At 37.2% G+C, this 17,724-nt stretch overlaps 1 protein-coding gene and 1 long non-coding RNA gene across 2 annotated transcripts in view; one reads left to right on the plus strand and one right to left on the minus strand.

The window, feature by feature from the left end:
- The first annotated feature begins 5,664 nt into the window (after positions 1 to 5,664).
- LOC130135959 (uncharacterized) lies at positions 5,665 to 7,826 on the plus strand. Its single transcript, XR_008815090.1, has 2 exons — positions 5,665 to 7,566; positions 7,655 to 7,826. It is a non-coding gene; the product is annotated as an uncharacterized LOC130135959 (long non-coding RNA).
- Positions 7,827 to 9,093: 1,267 nt separating this feature from the next.
- The window catches only part of LOC115684166 (187-kDa microtubule-associated protein AIR9), a 33,182-nt gene continuing 24,551 nt past the window's right edge, over positions 9,094 to 17,724 (minus strand). Inside the window, exons 30-37 of the mRNA XM_030608868.2 lie at positions 17,123 to 17,261; positions 16,472 to 16,650; positions 15,276 to 15,431; positions 12,658 to 12,789; positions 11,249 to 11,307; positions 10,499 to 10,531; positions 10,285 to 10,416; positions 9,094 to 9,576 (exon numbers count right to left, since the gene is read on the minus strand). Coding sequence (XP_030464728.2) covers positions 9,400 to 9,576; positions 10,285 to 10,416; positions 10,499 to 10,531; positions 11,249 to 11,307; positions 12,658 to 12,789; positions 15,276 to 15,431; positions 16,472 to 16,650; positions 17,123 to 17,261 — 1,007 coding nt within the window. The 3' untranslated portion in view covers positions 9,094 to 9,399. The remainder of the gene's footprint in view (positions 9,577 to 10,284; positions 10,417 to 10,498; positions 10,532 to 11,248; positions 11,308 to 12,657; positions 12,790 to 15,275; positions 15,432 to 16,471; positions 16,651 to 17,122; positions 17,262 to 17,724) is intronic.

Below are 17,724 nucleotides of genomic sequence, written 5' to 3' on the forward strand. Positions count from 1 at the left end.
TGCGGTTCCTCAAGAATCTGAGTGAATCTTGGGGATCTCCTCGGAAATATAAATAGTGGAATCGCGAGTGTAAATATAGGCACGTAAGCAAAAAAAAAAAAAGGAAAATTCAATGCATGGTCTGGAACGTTCGTGAGCTCACAGTGAATCCGACCCGTCGAATCACGGGGACCCGAGCGATCGGACGGCCGCTATCGGCTGGGAATCTGCCGACTCGGGGAGCGTTGACCAGCTGGCCGGCTGAGCTGGCGGTTGCGGGGGCCCGCCAGATTTAGGCAGGTTTACCCCAACGCATTTCCCCTTTTTTGGCCCCTTTTTTTGGGTGAATCTTAAATTACCAAAATTGATATTTCTCCCCCTTTTTTTGAAATTGATTAATTAATTAGTTAGTTAATATTTTGGTAAATTCGTGTGGCCTAGCTTTTTATGAACTTAGGTAATTGAGGGGTTGCGTTTTTTTTTTCATTCTGTCCTCCGTCGCTAATTAAAGGAAATTTCTTTTTCCGACGAGAATTTCTAATTGGTGAATTACCCGTGCAGGTAGCGCCAACATTTATTTAAATTATTGTAGACACTTTTCGTAAGAGTCCCTGATTTTTTTGCCATATCCGGACGTGAGATCTGAGTATAGCATTTTTATAATAATCCTTGCTAAAAAGAGGGATTTTCATGAGAATGGTATTTTATATGGTAATGATTTTATAATAATTTTATATTAATTGGATGGAATTATTCATAATTTGTATGCAAAAAAGGGCTTTTTTTTCCCTTGGAAATATCTTTCTTTCTATATTAGTGAGAAAGTTGGGGTTGGGGATCTTATTCATGGTGAATCGGAAAAAGTGCAAAAGCGTTCACATTTTTGTTCCCTTATTTTTATTTGCGTGCGCGGTTACTTCTGGCTTTTGGTTGGTTTTCATTTTTTAGGCTAGAAAATTAATTATTTGGAAGATATCTTTTTAAAATAATTACTCGTTTCGCTTAAAATAATTAGTAACTGAAAAATATTTTGATTATCGACAACAAGTTAGGACTCAACATTTACATGAATGATGAAATTTTTTTAATTAATTTTTATTTTTATAAGCAATACAAGCGATCATTTTTAGGAAAGTATTTTTTAAATCATTTATTTTCTACGAAACAAACACATTGGCTTTGAGAGGGCAACTTGTTAGGGTGCGTAGAACAATATCTGTTTAGAAATAATTTTTTCTATTACTATTCATTAGACGAGTTTCTGAGCAAAAGAACGCGTTTAGTAATTGCACAAAATTTGTATTCTAAAAATAGAAAAAGAACATAAATGTGTTTGGTACGACCTTAAAATTTTATATTTCCAATTTTTTCATTTAATTATAAAAATGTCAATGGAGACTTAACAATTCAGGATTGGATAAAAGTTGACTTTTGTAAGGACTTATTGATCAAGATATTCTAAGATAGCCTCAAAAAATCCAACGTAATAGTTAGTCAAATATGGATGACTAGAAATGGCAGTAGAGAGTTCCATAAGTTTATAACTTACAATATGAGGAGGTTGACACTAAATTTCTAGGCATTAAAATAAACTAGTGCATAGACCTTTATAGGGTGTAGGGTTTAGGATTTAAAAGTTTAGGGTGACAATAATTGAACAAAAGATGAGAATTGGTGTCTTTTATGGGTTTGCATGAAAAAAAAATGAGATTAAAAAGTTAAGATTATTGCAGGATTAAGTTAGCTATTTATCTATTAAAACTATGATTTTGCCTTTTTTTTATAATATTTGATGATAACTTAATTAATAGCGTTTGCATGGACTATTGGGCTCAAATTCCAATTCTACCTAACACTTTTTTCGTCTAAAAAAATTCAACTTTCACTCTAGTTCCAAATCTGCCCATACGACCAAAAATCGTCATTGATTTCTTCAAGATTATAAACATCGAGGCTAGTTAGAGGTTCATCATCAAAACTCATATCTTCATCAACACACACTTTTGTATGGAACAACAGCAGCCTTCCGATGTTAATAATTTTGACGAAATTAGTGGTGATTTTTGGACACTCGGCAAATTTGGGACTAGAGTGAAAGTTGTGATTTTTTTTTTCGACAAAACTAAAAGTTCGAGGCACAATTGGGATTGGACTTAAAGTCGAGATTTTCTTTTAGGGAATTAGGCCATAGGCTATCAAACTAGTTTCCATAAAAGTTTTTTATTAATGGGCATTTTGTTTTTAAAAAATTTCTACGCTCTATGTAAAATGATATGCATCATCAATAGATCGAAAAATCAGACAGAAATGTACCTCCGAAGTTACAAAGAAGGCTTCTAAGCTGACCATGATAGAACGAAAAATTAATTTAAAACGGTAAATTTCTTCACCTACTAAACAGGTCACATATTCTTATAGCGAAAAAATTTTATGCTTGTGCGAATATGTATTACACAGTAAATGTTACTTGTATTGCAGTAGAAATTTTAATTGAAAAGGAAAAATAATATCAAGAAAACTAAGAAACCGAACAAAAAGTCAATAATGTAAGTTTTTCTAAAAAGGTAGAATTACATATGTAAATTTTTAAGAAATAAAGATGGATAATAAATTACATATGTAACTCGTAAACACTAGCTTTTTACCAAGAACTTTCATTCACCGAAAACAACTTTCATGTACTAAGAACGACTTGCATTTACTGAGAACAAGGTATATTTAGGTTAGTAATAAATCTCGCGAAATACTACAAAGGGTCACGAAATTTTGTCGTAATATAATATAAAAATGTCTTGCTATTTATTATTTTAATTTTTGAATTTCAATGTTTTACAAAGACAAATGACTTGTTGCTGTAATCTAGTATTAAATGTTATGAATATTTAAATATCTAAATTTTTAATGTTGCACGACGTTTTGTAGAAGTTATGATATCACCTCGAGTGCGAACCATCATAAATGTTCAACTTTAATTATAATTTTACGGTATTACACTTGCAAATAGTATAGTTTTAAAGATGATTTTTTTTTGTGTTATCTTTTTTTTTTTGGTTATGTTGACAATATAAAGGTTTCACTTTTAATAGTTTTTCATACACACGTGTTGTATTTCATTTTAAATTTTAGCATCTGCTTACATTCATAAAATTTTGCACACGTAAAACAAACAACTTGCTAATGTATTATATGTCCAAAATAAAATTAAACTATTCTAAAAAATTTAGATTCATATATTTTTCGTTTGGATAATCGTGTAAAAGATCCTTGCCGTTTATTATGGCAAAGCATTAAAAAATAAACAGAGAATAAAAAAGAAGACAGCTTTTAAAAAAAGGCAACTTGTTATTATAGGTTAAGGTGAACGAGAACACGATTCACAGGAAATACTTTAACCTCATTTGCTTTTTTTTCTTTTTGGCTGACAATATTGAAAACGTCCCGTTTATGTAATACAAAAAAAAATATGATTACGAAAAAAGCCGGAATATGACGTGACATAATAATGCTTTTAACTCCGTATACAACAAGAATTGATACGAATTAACATGTTTCCATCGTAAGTTAATTTAACCCATCTCAATCTTTTTTTTCTTCCCCAAAATATCATCAATTAGCTATTTTATAAATATCGTATCATTGGACAAATGTTTAAATTAATCCTTCCATTCTATCTTTTATGTATTCCAGTTTTAAAATTTGAATCTTTTCTATTTTATAAACAATCTCATCAAGCAAAAAAAAATTTAAATATCAATTTTTCACCTGCACACAAAGCGATTATACTTTTATTACTGACATATATAATGAAAATTATGACATTTTCTGTAAGCACAGAGTATGAACATGCTTATGACAATTCGACAAAAATTGTCTCCCTATTTTCTAATTTAGTGTATAAAACAAAAAGACTCAGCCTGTTTCCCGAAGTGAGAGTTCCGAATATGAATAGTTGACTTTCATTTTGTCTGAAAACTTTTTGACGTGCTAAAACTTAGGGTGACCATGACTTTTCCATAAAGTAAGCATCCTCAGATTTTTACAAACATATCAATTTGCACGATAAGGGGTGAAAGGGTGTTGCACGGGGAAAAGTGTCAAAAAAGTCCTAAATCTTTTGTATTTGTGTCAATTTAGTCCTAAATCTTTTTTTGGTGCAAATTTAGTCCTAAACCTTTTACATTTGTGCCAATTTAGTCATAAACCTTTTTTTGGTGCCAATTAAGTCATAAACCTTTTGCATTGGTGCCAATTCAGTCATAAACCTTTTGCATTAGTGTCAATTGAGTCCTAAACCTTTTTTTGGTGCCAATTGAGTTCTAAACCTTTTGCATTTGTGCCAATTCAATCCTAAACCTTTTGCACGAGGACTATGGGTCGGAGAAGCGATTTGGTAAATAGGTGGAAGAGGATTATGGGTCGGAGATGCGAGTTGAAATCTAGCAAACAAAACTCATTAGAGGCTTTCATAAGTGAATATGCAGATTGATGTATCTGCACAAACATTAGGACATTCCCTTTAATAATTATTCGATCCATCTAAAGGAGCAAAAGGGTGATAACAATAGTCAAATTTGGATCAAGGGGGATCCTCTTTAAGATGGGTGGTTGGACCGAGACTAAGCCATATATAGTATGGACAGCTTTTGGTGGGTGGGTGATGTATACTACTATTGTAGGAGAGATTTTGCAGACGGATGAGGAGATGATGCAGTCAACCGCCTGGACCACACGTTTTAATATTTGCTTCGAATTGCGATAGTGTTAACAAATGGAACGTGCTAAGTCAAAACACCATCTTTTGATTGGATCTGGCACCAAAAGATTTGACCAAATATAGAGGCCACATGTGGTCATGTGGGTAAGATGCCTAAGCTTGCGTAAGGGAAAAAGGAGAACGGAATATACGCATTAAAGCATGCATAGTTCATAGGCTTCGTGACTTTTGTGATGGAATTGAACAAATTTGCTCTGCCAACATGACCCCATGTGATATGACCTGCATACACACCGCCATATAAAGGCAATGTCGAATTCACAAACCGCCCGATAAGCTGAATTGGACAAAAAGGAACCGGTATGATTTTTCATTTTAGGAGGGACACAACCAAATCTAATCATGGGTCTAGTGGTTCAGGACCCACAAGCGACCAAAGGCATCTTTGGGCAGGCCTGCACCCGAGCTAGACTCACCTGGCCCGCAACTCATCAAATGTACTTTTTATTGATGGGCAGACTGATGGGCTGTAATTTTGGTTCGACCGAAAGGCCAACGAGAATCTCATTTAGTATGCTTAATCAGTTACTTGACAAGCACTCGTTAAGAGAACTTTGACCTAAATCCATCTTCTCCTTTTAGCAAACTAGATCAAATTCGTGTCGGTAGCTAAGATTGACGAGACATTAATACCTTGTGACATGACTTCAAAATATATAATCATGAATACATCTCTCCGACAAAAGCATGCACCCCTCACCATAACAAACAAACAAAATAGGTTTCAAAGATAATGCCAATCTCCACAGTGCCGACAAAAGAACATCCGACATTCCCTCGGGTCATATGTATCACCACCGTACGTCACCATCAGAAATGAAAGAATATGAAAGCAGGGCAACGACCAATCAAAGTCAGCAGAAGAGCCACCAATCAAAAGGCAAACAAAAAGTCTCCCAAAGACACAGCTCCTTTAGGTACAGGCGAAATGATGGAATTCGTTCTCGGCGCTTGGCTTCCGGCGCCCCCGGAAGAACAGAAAGTCTTGTGCAGAAGGAAGGAAGGAACCGTTCGGAAAATTGAGCGAGACCCACAGGAGATCTTAATGGGATCTACGTATTGTAAATGGCGCGAATGCGTATTGGTAAACGTACTAGATTAGCTGAAGTTATCGCTCGGATTCGTGTCGCTAATGGAACTGAAAAAGATGGACAGAGAATGAGAACAAGCCATGCACTTCCTTTTTAGCCGTTCGTATGTTTTCCATCCCGTCCCCCTGATTGAAGCGCCGCCACACGATACACCGCGAGGCGATTGAAGATCATATATTGAAGAGAGAGACAGAGAGAGAAAGGGAGAGAGTGCTCTGGTAGCTAAATGTAAAGAATTATTGCTTCCAAAACTATGGTAAACCTTTAAATAAAGAAGTACAATGTGGCTAGAGCTGAGTACCTCAGTACATGAGGGCATAGTACAGGCATACAAGGGAAGTACGCTAATGTGAAGTAGCCGGTGAACGTACCGCATATGCATGCATGGCGAAGAATGGACGACGAGGACTTTGAACAGGACTCGGAGACTTCAGCTAACAGCCAAACCCAGCACCCACATGCACACTACTTTTCACTTGGTTTTAGATAGGAGAATAACTTAGGGGAGTGGCTTGGCTTACTATACTTTCAACCATCCCATTTTGCACCAGAGGAAGATTAGGCTGCTGCAACCACCTCTCAAACGTTCTGGTTTTGTTCCAACGGCAGATGAGAGATCCACGCTTATAAATGCCGAAGAGGCCCATGTACAAATCATTCTCGTCGTCGGCACCGTGATGTCTTCTCGTTTGCTTTTCATGGTGGTGCCGTTCTCGTCCCTTCTTCCGGTGGAAGGCCTCTTGCTCAAATGAGTATTCCATTTTATCATGACATGGCGGTGTTTCCCTAACGTCGTCGGAAATCAAAAATGGGATGCTCATTAGGGCACGATGCTTTGCATGGGAAGCCTCGCTTCGGCCATCAAGTCGCGACGTCCGCTTGTCGAGGACTTGAGGAGGTGATCTGCCCTTGAACTTGTCGAGCATTGTCTGCAAAACAGTTGTATATTTGCTGTGTGTTCGTGTGTGCACGTGACTTTCATCCATCTCAAACTTCAACTGTTCATCATCTGCTTTTCCCCATCCCGTCTCTCTGATTCATGGGAAATTTCACCGACCGCTCACTGTTTTTCCACCATTTCTTCTTCAATAACAATGATTTTTTTAAACTAGTCTACAAGAAGAGAATCTTGGCTTCCATCATGCTAAAAAATTGAAGACATCACCTACTTTGGCAAGTCCTGACTACTCTTTGACTGTACGTGCGCAATAAACAATCGATTTCTTTGATCTTTTTCTCTAGTTATTTTTATGATGTTGCTGCAAATTCGATTCCAAATACTGGGTAACGGATTCGGCGATCATACAGCCGAAATGGCAAAAAAATCATAAATCGGAGAAACGCATATGAGATCATGTAGCCCTTTTATTTGCACTCCCTGGTATGGGGTTGTGCTGAGATGTAGTCCACTTGCATCGCATTTGTTTTGAACAACGAAATGAAGCTTATATATCGACAAACATGAAAAAAAAAATTATGTGGGTCTATCATATCTTGCACACATATTACACGATTGACGAAGTGGAACTAATCAACCGCAATGTCAGCTTGATATGCATTCCAACTAACTATGCATCTGAATTTTAACTAAAAGCTCCCACCTGTAATGATTTGCTTGTTTCTTCACATGTGCTATTGTGACGGACCGGAGGTTTCAAGACCCGAGCGACAGAAGAGATGGTCGAAATGATCGGCAAGACTTGAAGTGTCTTGGGCTCCAAGGTTTTCATTAGAATCTTAAATTACTCTTAAGGACGGTATGGGAAATGTATATATGTATTCAAGATATTTCTTGTATTTAATGGTGTAGATAGCAATCTTGAATTTAACAGAGTAGACGGTAGTTGAGGAGAGTGGATCTCCACCGTTTGATCAAGGGATGATCAACAGTAGTAAGTGGAAGGCCTCATGTATAAATAGGAATGTTCTACCCCTCATTTATATCATCCAACCTTGAATAATACAAGTTATTCTCTCACAAAGCTTCTCTCTCTAAATACTTTCTCTCTCTACGATCCGGGTGAGTTAGTGAGCAAGCGAGCGATTGATCCATGGGAAAAAGGATTATAGCTTAGGCGACCCAACGAACCAAAGGCTTATAGCTTAGGCGAACCGTCTCAATTTCAAGTATCAACCCGTGGCACTATCATATGAGCTGTATCCGATGCTCAAAGCACCTTTGCATTATGCACACCACGTCGATGTTGGGAGCGCAGCAAAATTCCAGCAAGGAGTCAAAAGAGGAAACACAATCCCTAATCACACCCGTGTGACCTTTCATGATGTACAGCCCTTACATCTCAATGAAGATTATGTCAAAAACTCAATCCTCCGATTTGATTTGCAAGCACATACATCTATTGCGCTCGTACCAATTTGTACTTGTTTTTACATTCGGGTGATGTCCATATTGTAATTCGCCAATTAGAAACAAGGAAGTTTGGAAAATACAGCCATCTCTCTGCTTAGCCGAAATGTTGATGTTTATACATGTTCAGTGAAAAATGGGTTCATATTCTAAGAGCAGGGTTCGAGCTTATTATTTATAATAAACAAAAGGCTCGAGGATTTCTTAGATATGAATCTTTATCATCCTACTTCACTAATTTTTTTTACACATCGACTAATCTTGTTTAACATAAGTAGATAAATTTCTATAATCTGAAGTTCCTAAACACCTCAAAACTTTCTGAAATTTCTTACTCTCCATCTTAATTGTTAAATAGAAATCCACTGTTGCTATGATCTGCAGAATATTTGAAGCTGAAATCATTCATGTTTGAATCATGCAAACTAATTTTAAAAGCAAAAACATTCTAGTTGTTTCCTTTTGCGATTGCATTGTTCTCATCAATTATAAATTCAATACCGGAACTTAAGAAAAATCACGTGATTCCCTCTAGACAGCTCATATGATCATGTCTTGACTAACAAGACTCCATAGTGTAATTTCCATCGTTAAACTTGTGACCCAAGAAAAAGGAGAACCAAATCACTTCGTCTCATTTCGAAACTAGTTGACCCGACCCAAGCCGAAAGTTTTGGAGCCATATGGGAGTGATCTTATTTTACTTTTGTCAAAATTAAGTAAAGTCCGCCGGTACACTTTCCCTGAGTGGGTTCGGCCGAGTTCTCAAGATTTGGTTTTATCTTTGCCGAGTCATACTCAAAACCACAAAACAAATCAAATTCCAATGATATCTCCCGATGCAGATTGCAGAAGCAAAATGGAAGCAGTTGTCCACACAATGATAGAAATCAGCAAATAACTATTACTGTGAATCTTGTTGGAAAGATACACACCGACGTTCAGCAAATAACTTTTAATATGTGATCACTGTCACCAAATATACAACAGGGAGACCCTCACTCTTTAGTCAGTGCAAGACTACTAACACTAATTATAGACTCAAACGGCGATGCCAAGAAAATGGTAGGACATGAGAAGAAGAATTTTCACTCGAGCAAGACAGTTTTGCAAGTAACCTGACAATTTCTAAAGTCCAGCTAGATGTCACACCAAAGCAATGAACACTATACAGTCGTCCCTTACACTCATGTTTCTATTTTGAGTAGGGAGTTGAGAGATGTACTGTTGAAACGCTGCGCAAGACCCCGGATGACAAGGACTACTATATCTCGCAAGTGTCTGGACTGCACCATCAAATCTACTTCATGCTCACTATCAACTACGATCCTAAGACTATGTTGGTCACTGCGGAAAAGCTCCACCTGTCACAGAAAATGATGCCCTTAGTTATACAAGCAGAAGCATTGAGAAATCTAACATGCATGTGAGGAGGGAAAGCGATGTGACGGGTCTTTAATATTTTTTAATGAACTCGAAACTATTTCTTAATCTAAAGTATTAGAGAATCTAGAGATGGTATCTATCTATCATATGACAGTAATATGATTTGGATCATACTCTGTTGGTCTCTACTGTTTGGATGACTATATAGTCCGCATAGGGCTTTTACCTTGTTTTACGGAAAGAAACAAGATTTCACAAAATAGGTCAGTCTGGTGCGGCTGCTTAAAGAAAGACAGGAACCACAGCAAAGTATGGGCACTTCACTTGTTTCACAAGACAAATTGTGTTGAATACGACGTTAGGACACCACCTAAAACATTTTTTATAGCTGGATTAGCCTGGTCAGGGGAGTCAGAACTACACATGTTTACATATTCCACTATTACATTTCCAAGCAAATTTCAAGCGCCATATAACTTATTTATCATAAGCATCTCAGACCAATAGTGAACAGAAATCATTAAAATGGTACTCCCAGCAAATCGCAAACTGAAATTATCAATTCATTAGTGAGTGAAGGGTCACAAGCTGGTGGGTGGAAGGAATTATGTGATGAGATTTATGGGCCAGTTCTGATGCGAATATATGCTGTTACTCCATACTAGCATTCACACACTGAGACTTACGTGGAAAGGAGGAGCATAGCTTCCACGAATTTCTGTGGTTGGAAAAGAAGTCTTTGAACCAGGCTTAACAACTTTGACTCTTTTTCTATTGATCTCCAGTATTCTTCTCTCAAGATTTCCCTCACCAGGAACCTGTAACCGACAATCAAATAAGCGTCTAGCTTGAAAAATCTCTTTCCCATGAGAGACATCACATAAAAGCAAATATGATAACCTTTTTCGGGTTTCGGTCCTTGTCGCAGAGAACCTGCTTGCAAAGAGCTTAGTGTTATATCACCAAGATAAAGTGCAAAATGACAGTTCAATTATCAAGAGAAAACAGGGAGAGAAACGGCAGGGTTCTATGTTGTTTCACTTTGGATGGGTATCAGCTTGTCCCCAAACACATTTAACATGGCCATACTTAAAAAAGATGCATGCTGTTGTCAAATTAAGCACTAAAAACAAATTTATCACACTGAAATTTGAAATAAGAGGAAAGAGATGAAAATAAGAGAACATATGGTACACAATAGAAGTATGATGTTATCCTCATATAGATAGTATTTTCAAGCGCCAAACTGATACTTAATATGCTACTTAAAAAGCTACTACGAAAAATCTCGGTGACATCCAAGTTACAAATCATGATAACCTTTTGCCATACCATCAGACTTACACGAACTACAAGATTGAGGCAAAATGTTGCAGAACATTAACGAATTATAATTAGTTACTCTTTTTAGTAGAAGTTATGCTTTTGAGTTAGATAGACATGATTCTCAATTTGCTAAATGAATTCCATCAGTGAACTAAGTTCTAAGAAAGAACTGTTGCTCATCAATGCCCCGTAGCCAAAATGAACAGTACCTAGAATCTGGGACTAGGATGATGTTTTCAATACAAAAGGACCAATGAGCATTTACCCCAGTAGGACTGAGGTAAGTTTACAAGTCATGAATCATCATAAAGCTACAAGCATCACCTCAAATTTCACTGATCCAAGATCAAGCTTCTGCTTAACTTCTTTAAGGACATCAGGCTCTGCAATACAAAAGATATGGAAAATTCAGTATCAATTTGTAAACCAGATAGATAATAACTTTTGAAGATATTCTTAAAGACAGAAACCAAATGGCAACAAGCCAAAAGGAGACAAGGACGGATGTGAGGGGACCTGGGCCTCATCTTGTAGGCACATTACCTTTGTAAAAGTGCAAGAGTAATGATAGACATACTAAGACCAGTCTCATGAACTAATGTGCTAAGTGATGTGGCAGATTTTATCGGATGTTAAAAACGGATCACCTGCTCAAAGGCTCGATTATAGCTTGTCACATCACTTCGTATACAGTATGTGTAGTGTCTCAAAGTGTTATTATTAGTGAGCTTTCAAATAAAGCTTTTTAGAAGTCAAGGTTTTTTGGCCACCCAATTCTAATTTACTAAACAAGGAATATAATTCTTTATTAAACATGCATTTGGTATGCCATATGTCTTTATATCTTCACTAGCTAGGTCCATAGAGAAGTTCAGACGTTATATGAGGGGAACATGATACTCAAATTCAACTATGTTCTTTCATCTTTGGTTCTATGAGGGGAAAATCAGTAACGCTATCTAAATTTTGTCAAATGGTAATCCAATGGTTTTATATAGTGACATAGACTGTGATTAAAAGGACATAAGTAAGTAGGAGAATTTAGTTACTTTTGATAGATCACTCGAGAAAGGAAAACAATTAAAGTGCAGATGATCCAACCATATACAACTAACTCCAATGAAGGAAATATTATAACTTAGCCGCCACTTGCCATAACTCAAAACATCCCTGCATTAGCCATAATCTTCCTTGGATAAATTTTCTTTTTTCATTTTTCCCTGTTCCATGCCCTGAAGCAACGATTTAAAATCCATGTTCTTTGTTTCCACATAGACAAACTAATACACCACACTCTATAATCTTTCTTGCTTCCTAGGTAATAATCTCAACAGCAAAGTGAGGAATGGTGTCTATCTTCATATCTCCCTAATATGACTTTAATAGCTTTTTAGAGTCACTGTCATGTTTTATCTCATTTAAGTAGTTTCCTTTCTTAGTCATAAGCTCAATTATAATAGTTACTGAACTGTATGTATTCAAACCTTTACATTCATATGCCACAAATTACAAACTCAGTCAGCTATAATCTAGCGATTAGGACATCCGAATGAAGAAAAATCATGGTAATACCATCACAAAAACATATGCATACAATTGAAGACTTTGAAAAGGAAGAATAGCCCAAGAAGATCCGGAAAACTCAAAGAGGTAAAAGATCATTTTCAGCAATACTCATTTCAGTTAGACAGAAAAGGTGCAAACAAATAAGTTAGGGATTTTGATTTGTTTACCAACTGCAATAGGATCAGTAGATGCAGACACCGGTTGCCCCTCAACTCCATCGTCCCTTACAGGAGTGTAGATTACCACTAACCTGTAACCTACATCATCAACATTAGCTTCGTACATTCTTCCCGTCTCTCCTGCAACATAGTTTGACCTCCCAAATCACATACAGTAAAAGTGGATGCAATACGGGGATAAATAAAAAATTATCTACCTAAGCATGCACATAGCAATTCTCTTCTACATAAGGAGCAAATTCATGTAATTCAAGGTGCCCATGGCCAGACAGTGATGAAACTTTCAAGTTCATGAAATTGGCAAATAAAGGACTTGTATGCTTTAATTAGTTTCATGGATCTTCATTCTAAAGAGGGAAAACAAAATTCTTAAAAGCTAGCAGTTCTTTTGGCGAAAAAAAGCTTGCAGTCATAAAATCCAGTAAGTTAAAGTATGAGCTAATTTCAAGCAAAAAAAAAAAATATGAGCTTATGAGTGTCTCTCGAAACTTCATCTCAGCCATCAGTGGTCATGACTGGGGGAACTATTTCACAGACTTCACAAAATAACCACTTGACCAGAAACAAGGATATGGCACTACCATAGACGCATGTTTTAACTGAAGGAAGGGAAGTCACAAGTGAAGGATTGAGCGAAAGCAGAACAACTAAGAGTGGCACAGTTTATGGAAATGATGGAACCTCACAGAGACCCACAAGCATAAAACAGAGCAGTCCAAAACATCCAAGTGATAGTTGTTCGAGTTTTTTTTTTTTGGTAAGGTGATAGTTGTTCGAGTTTGAGTTTCCAAAAAGTAAGAAAACATGGATGAGACCAAAAGTATTCCAAATACACGTGTACATAAAGATAGAAGACAAATTGTGAAATCAAACTCTCGATGGAATTGAATTAAACCCAGACAAACAAATGGTCGAATTGAAACACCAGTCTCCACTGGGGGGAAGGGATCCAAACCCAAACACAATCAAACCCAAACTTAACAAATGTTGAATTGTATTATACCAGTCTCTACAGGGGGGGGGGGGGGGGGGGGAGAAGGGTTCCAAACCTCCCTAACCACAACCCACAAGGCTTTCAGTAGCGCCCATGGTGAGTCTAAGCTTTTCGAAGCACCCCATTTGTGGCCATGCAAATCGTTGAGGGTAGTTCTGGATCTTGATCAAGACGAACTATTGTAGGGGATCTATCAAAACCATTAAATTTAGAGGATGGGACCGCTACTAGTCTTTTCTTTTAGGAGAGTGCCACTCAAATAGAATCATCACCATGCCCAGACATGTCTGTTTGTAAGGATCTACCGAGCACAAAGATAGTATGCTTGGGAACAGTTCGTGGCAGGACTATTACAAAGAACAGCTGGTCACGAACCTTATCCAGTAGATGCTTTTTATTTGCATTCATGCCTTTTGAAAAGAGCCACTAAATTAAGTTCAAGACCAGAGGGTAAGGGAGAAAGCAAGGAAAGTATTATTCATTGAAGGTCCAATGTCCCCACCCATTCCCTTCCAAGTAGTGGATTTTTCATGCACACTTGAACCAGGTCCTCCACTTAAGAAAAGTTTCAATGTCATATCTGTTTCAGTCAGCTTATATTTTCTGTCAAAAAACAAAAACTTCTTCACTACTTACCAAACGAAAAGACAAAAGTTGACCCCTGTTAAACCTTTGATTGCCTTTTTTTCTTTTCAAAAATTTTGAATGATAAGGCGTCAAATGCAATGGTATGATCATGGAGTTTGTCTCAGAGTAAAGGTGATGCAAATTACCCATCGTTTTCAAGGAAATATTAACTCTACAGCTAATAAAAACACTAAATAATATCAGTACTTATAAAAAAAACAAGTGTTTATGGATAATTTTTTTAAGTTAACATTACAATCAGTTGTAATGTCCAAATTGCAATTTCTAAACATGCTAGCAATTTCTTATCCACACCCCGGTTCAGAAAAAATTATACGAACCTGCCCAACCTACTATAAAGCATAGCCCTTCAGTTTCCAGAGCCTTAAAGGCTTACCTCCATAAATCATACCATGCATTGCAGGCTATGTACAATGGAACCAAGAGTAATGTTGAAGTATTATCCCACATCGATTGACAACGGGTCCTAAATACTCTTTATATTCATGTGGTCTCCCTCCACCTAATAGCTTAAGCTTTTTGGTTGGACTTTCTAACATGGTATCAGAGCCAATGCTATCCCTTTCGCGAATGTGCGTGGTAAAAATTCCACATGAATGTGTGTAGTCAAAATTTCACATGCTACTCGTAATCTGGCTTGCACGTGAGTGAAGGTGTTGAAGTATTATCCCACATTGATTGACAACGGGTCCTAAATGCTCTTTATATTCATGTGGTCTCCCGCCACCTAATAGCTTAAGCTTTTGGGTTGGACTTTCTAACAAGTACATAGTGTATCTTTCTCTTAAAGTGCATCCTCCCCTAAAGCTAAGGCTTGCAACTTTATATGAAGAACAGATAAGGAAACCAGGTTTCTTCATGAGTAACCATAAGGGGACAAATAACATTTAATGCTCAATAGACTTAACCGTTAGTTTAGAAGTGAACACAAAGACCAAAAGAATTATTCATGGGGATGACATGCCTTGTATGGAGATAAGATCTGGACTTCCAACCATAGACCTAAGCCACTGAATCTTGCTTTTCCCTTCCTTCCCACCACTATAAATTCCTCGAACAGCATACAAATTTGTGTGGAAGCCCCTGCCCTCAATTTCCAGTCTATCTATTTTGGGAGAACCTGAAGAAAGATGGCAGATTATACAATAAGAGTTAGAGAAAGAACAAGATTTTCACATTGAAGAAAGATAGATGGCAGATTATCAAAAGATCTTCCCTTAACTTGGAAAGAAGAAAGTATAGAGACGAAAGAATCCCGCACTCTAAAAGAAGCCAAGACTTGTATAAATGGACGTAGTCTTTTTGTATATCACCAAATTGACCAGGGAAAGGTACCAGCAAAGCAGCTTTATAATCCTAACAAAGTATCTAAAGGACCATGGAAAATCGAAACAGGATTGACATTGTATCAACAATGCCAAGGTGCAGAATCCTTTTACTATAAAGAACCACCTATGTGCCTCAACATTAAATTCAAGACAACACCAGATCACTTCTCCCAGCCCACAACTCGTAACAAAAGCATCTAACAGACTCCATTGTACATTGAGAAACTGACAAAATATCCATTACTACGCAGTACTGATGATGTTCATATTGTTGACCCGGTGTTTCACAGCTCGGACAACTTTACCTGGCACAAATCACCATCTAGTCACTGTCAACAATTTCGGGTCTGTCTGCAGTAACCCATCTCTCTCGCTCGCTCGCTCCCACGCATACACATGCACACGCGTGGTCCAAGCGCAATGAGTGATGCAGCAATAAAGATCAGTACGTAGGTAAGATCCGCAGAACTATTGGGGGCTGGTAAGGCAGTGCAAGGAGCTGTGGAAGCTGCCTAATGTTATTACAAACATCTCTGATGAGACTTTTCATTTCACCGCTAAACCAGTGTGCATCGATATCCTTACCCGCAGATACCGTTAGAGGCCACTACTCCCCACATTTCAAAACCATGTTTTGGACCACTACATGATAAGCTGAAACCTAAGGATTTACTTTATTAATGGGAATATCACAGTACAGTATGCAACAATAGTCTATCAAAATATCAATGGAGGACCAGTGGAGCGTGACCAATGACAAAAAGGTGTGAGCCAAATACATTCAAAATCTCCACACGCTCAGTCCAGTTACTTTGGTGGAAATGTGAGGTACCTGGTAGAACAGGAGCAGTCTCAGCATATGCTGGTTCAGTTGATCTTCCGAAGATATCCGTTACTATGCATTCACATCTGAGGCATCGACCAATATCCTCAAATCGAACCTTGTAGGAGCAGGACCGTTGTGTAGTTAATGGTTCAAATAAGTCTTGATCTACTGCCGATGAACAGAACCTATAGAAAATGGGAATAAGTAAACAATATACGATTACCCTAACTCAATCGTACCAAACATTAGTAACTTGGAGAGGATTCTTTGCATCCATGAGAAATGACCACTGGGATATATGCAAAGCGATAATAAAATTTTAAACTGGAATTCACTTTACCAATTAGAGCTTCAAACTAAAATTTCAATTCACAAGTGTCCTGTTTTGTTCAACAAAAGGTTTGGATTGGTACGGCTCTTTATATTATTCATATTGCAATAGAGAATCAAAATTCCTCTGAGTATACTTCGTTTAGAAGGATTCCTCTCCAGCAGGAATTAAATTCTCTTAAGAAAGTTCCAATTGTGGGACTTAAACGCATATTGAGACATTTTTTCTATAAATAGGACAGGACACCACTTTCTAATCTACGATAGAATCATTGATTAATCAACAGCACTAAATAAGTAAATTTGGGGAGAGAAGAGAGTGAATACCATTGATATTTGACATCCTTCTTGTATGTGCTCCATAAATGTTGTTGGGTTTCATTTTCTGGAATCACTTCGACAGCCGTGAGTACATCGCGTTCGATGGCCTTCCCAGTGAGAGCAAGCATCTCTACTTTCAGATCCTCTGACATAAAAAATTGACAAATTTAAATTTGAATAAACTAGTTAAGGTATCATTCAGTTGCAATTCAACTCTCATTGTTTCAACTAATTTCAACACCAATGACCCCAGCATCAAATGATCAAGATTTAGCGCTCCCAAAAATCAGATGTCGATGACATCAAAGTATTATAATAGAACATATTCATGTAATGCTTACACAAATTCAGTGTCAGGTAGTGACTTCAGAAATGCAGTGTCTATGACATCAGAATCTCTTTTCTTTTTTTTTTTTGAGTAATTCAACTACCTGACAATTTCGACGAAAAAAAAAAACACCTGACGTCATCCCACATTCGGAGAAATTACGCTCTGTGCTCTCTTTACCCTTTCACAAACAACCAACAATCCACTCTGTAATTGCAACGTTATTGCAATGTACTTTTATATGTCAAATACGCAGTTACATCGCAGCCTCTGATTCTTA

Source organism: Syzygium oleosum, unplaced genomic scaffold, assembly GCF_021117445.2.
Source record: "Syzygium oleosum isolate NSW1041296 unplaced genomic scaffold, Sole_v2.1 Sole_v2.40, whole genome shotgun sequence".
NCBI classification, from domain to species: Eukaryota; Viridiplantae; Streptophyta; class Magnoliopsida; order Myrtales; family Myrtaceae; genus Syzygium; species Syzygium oleosum.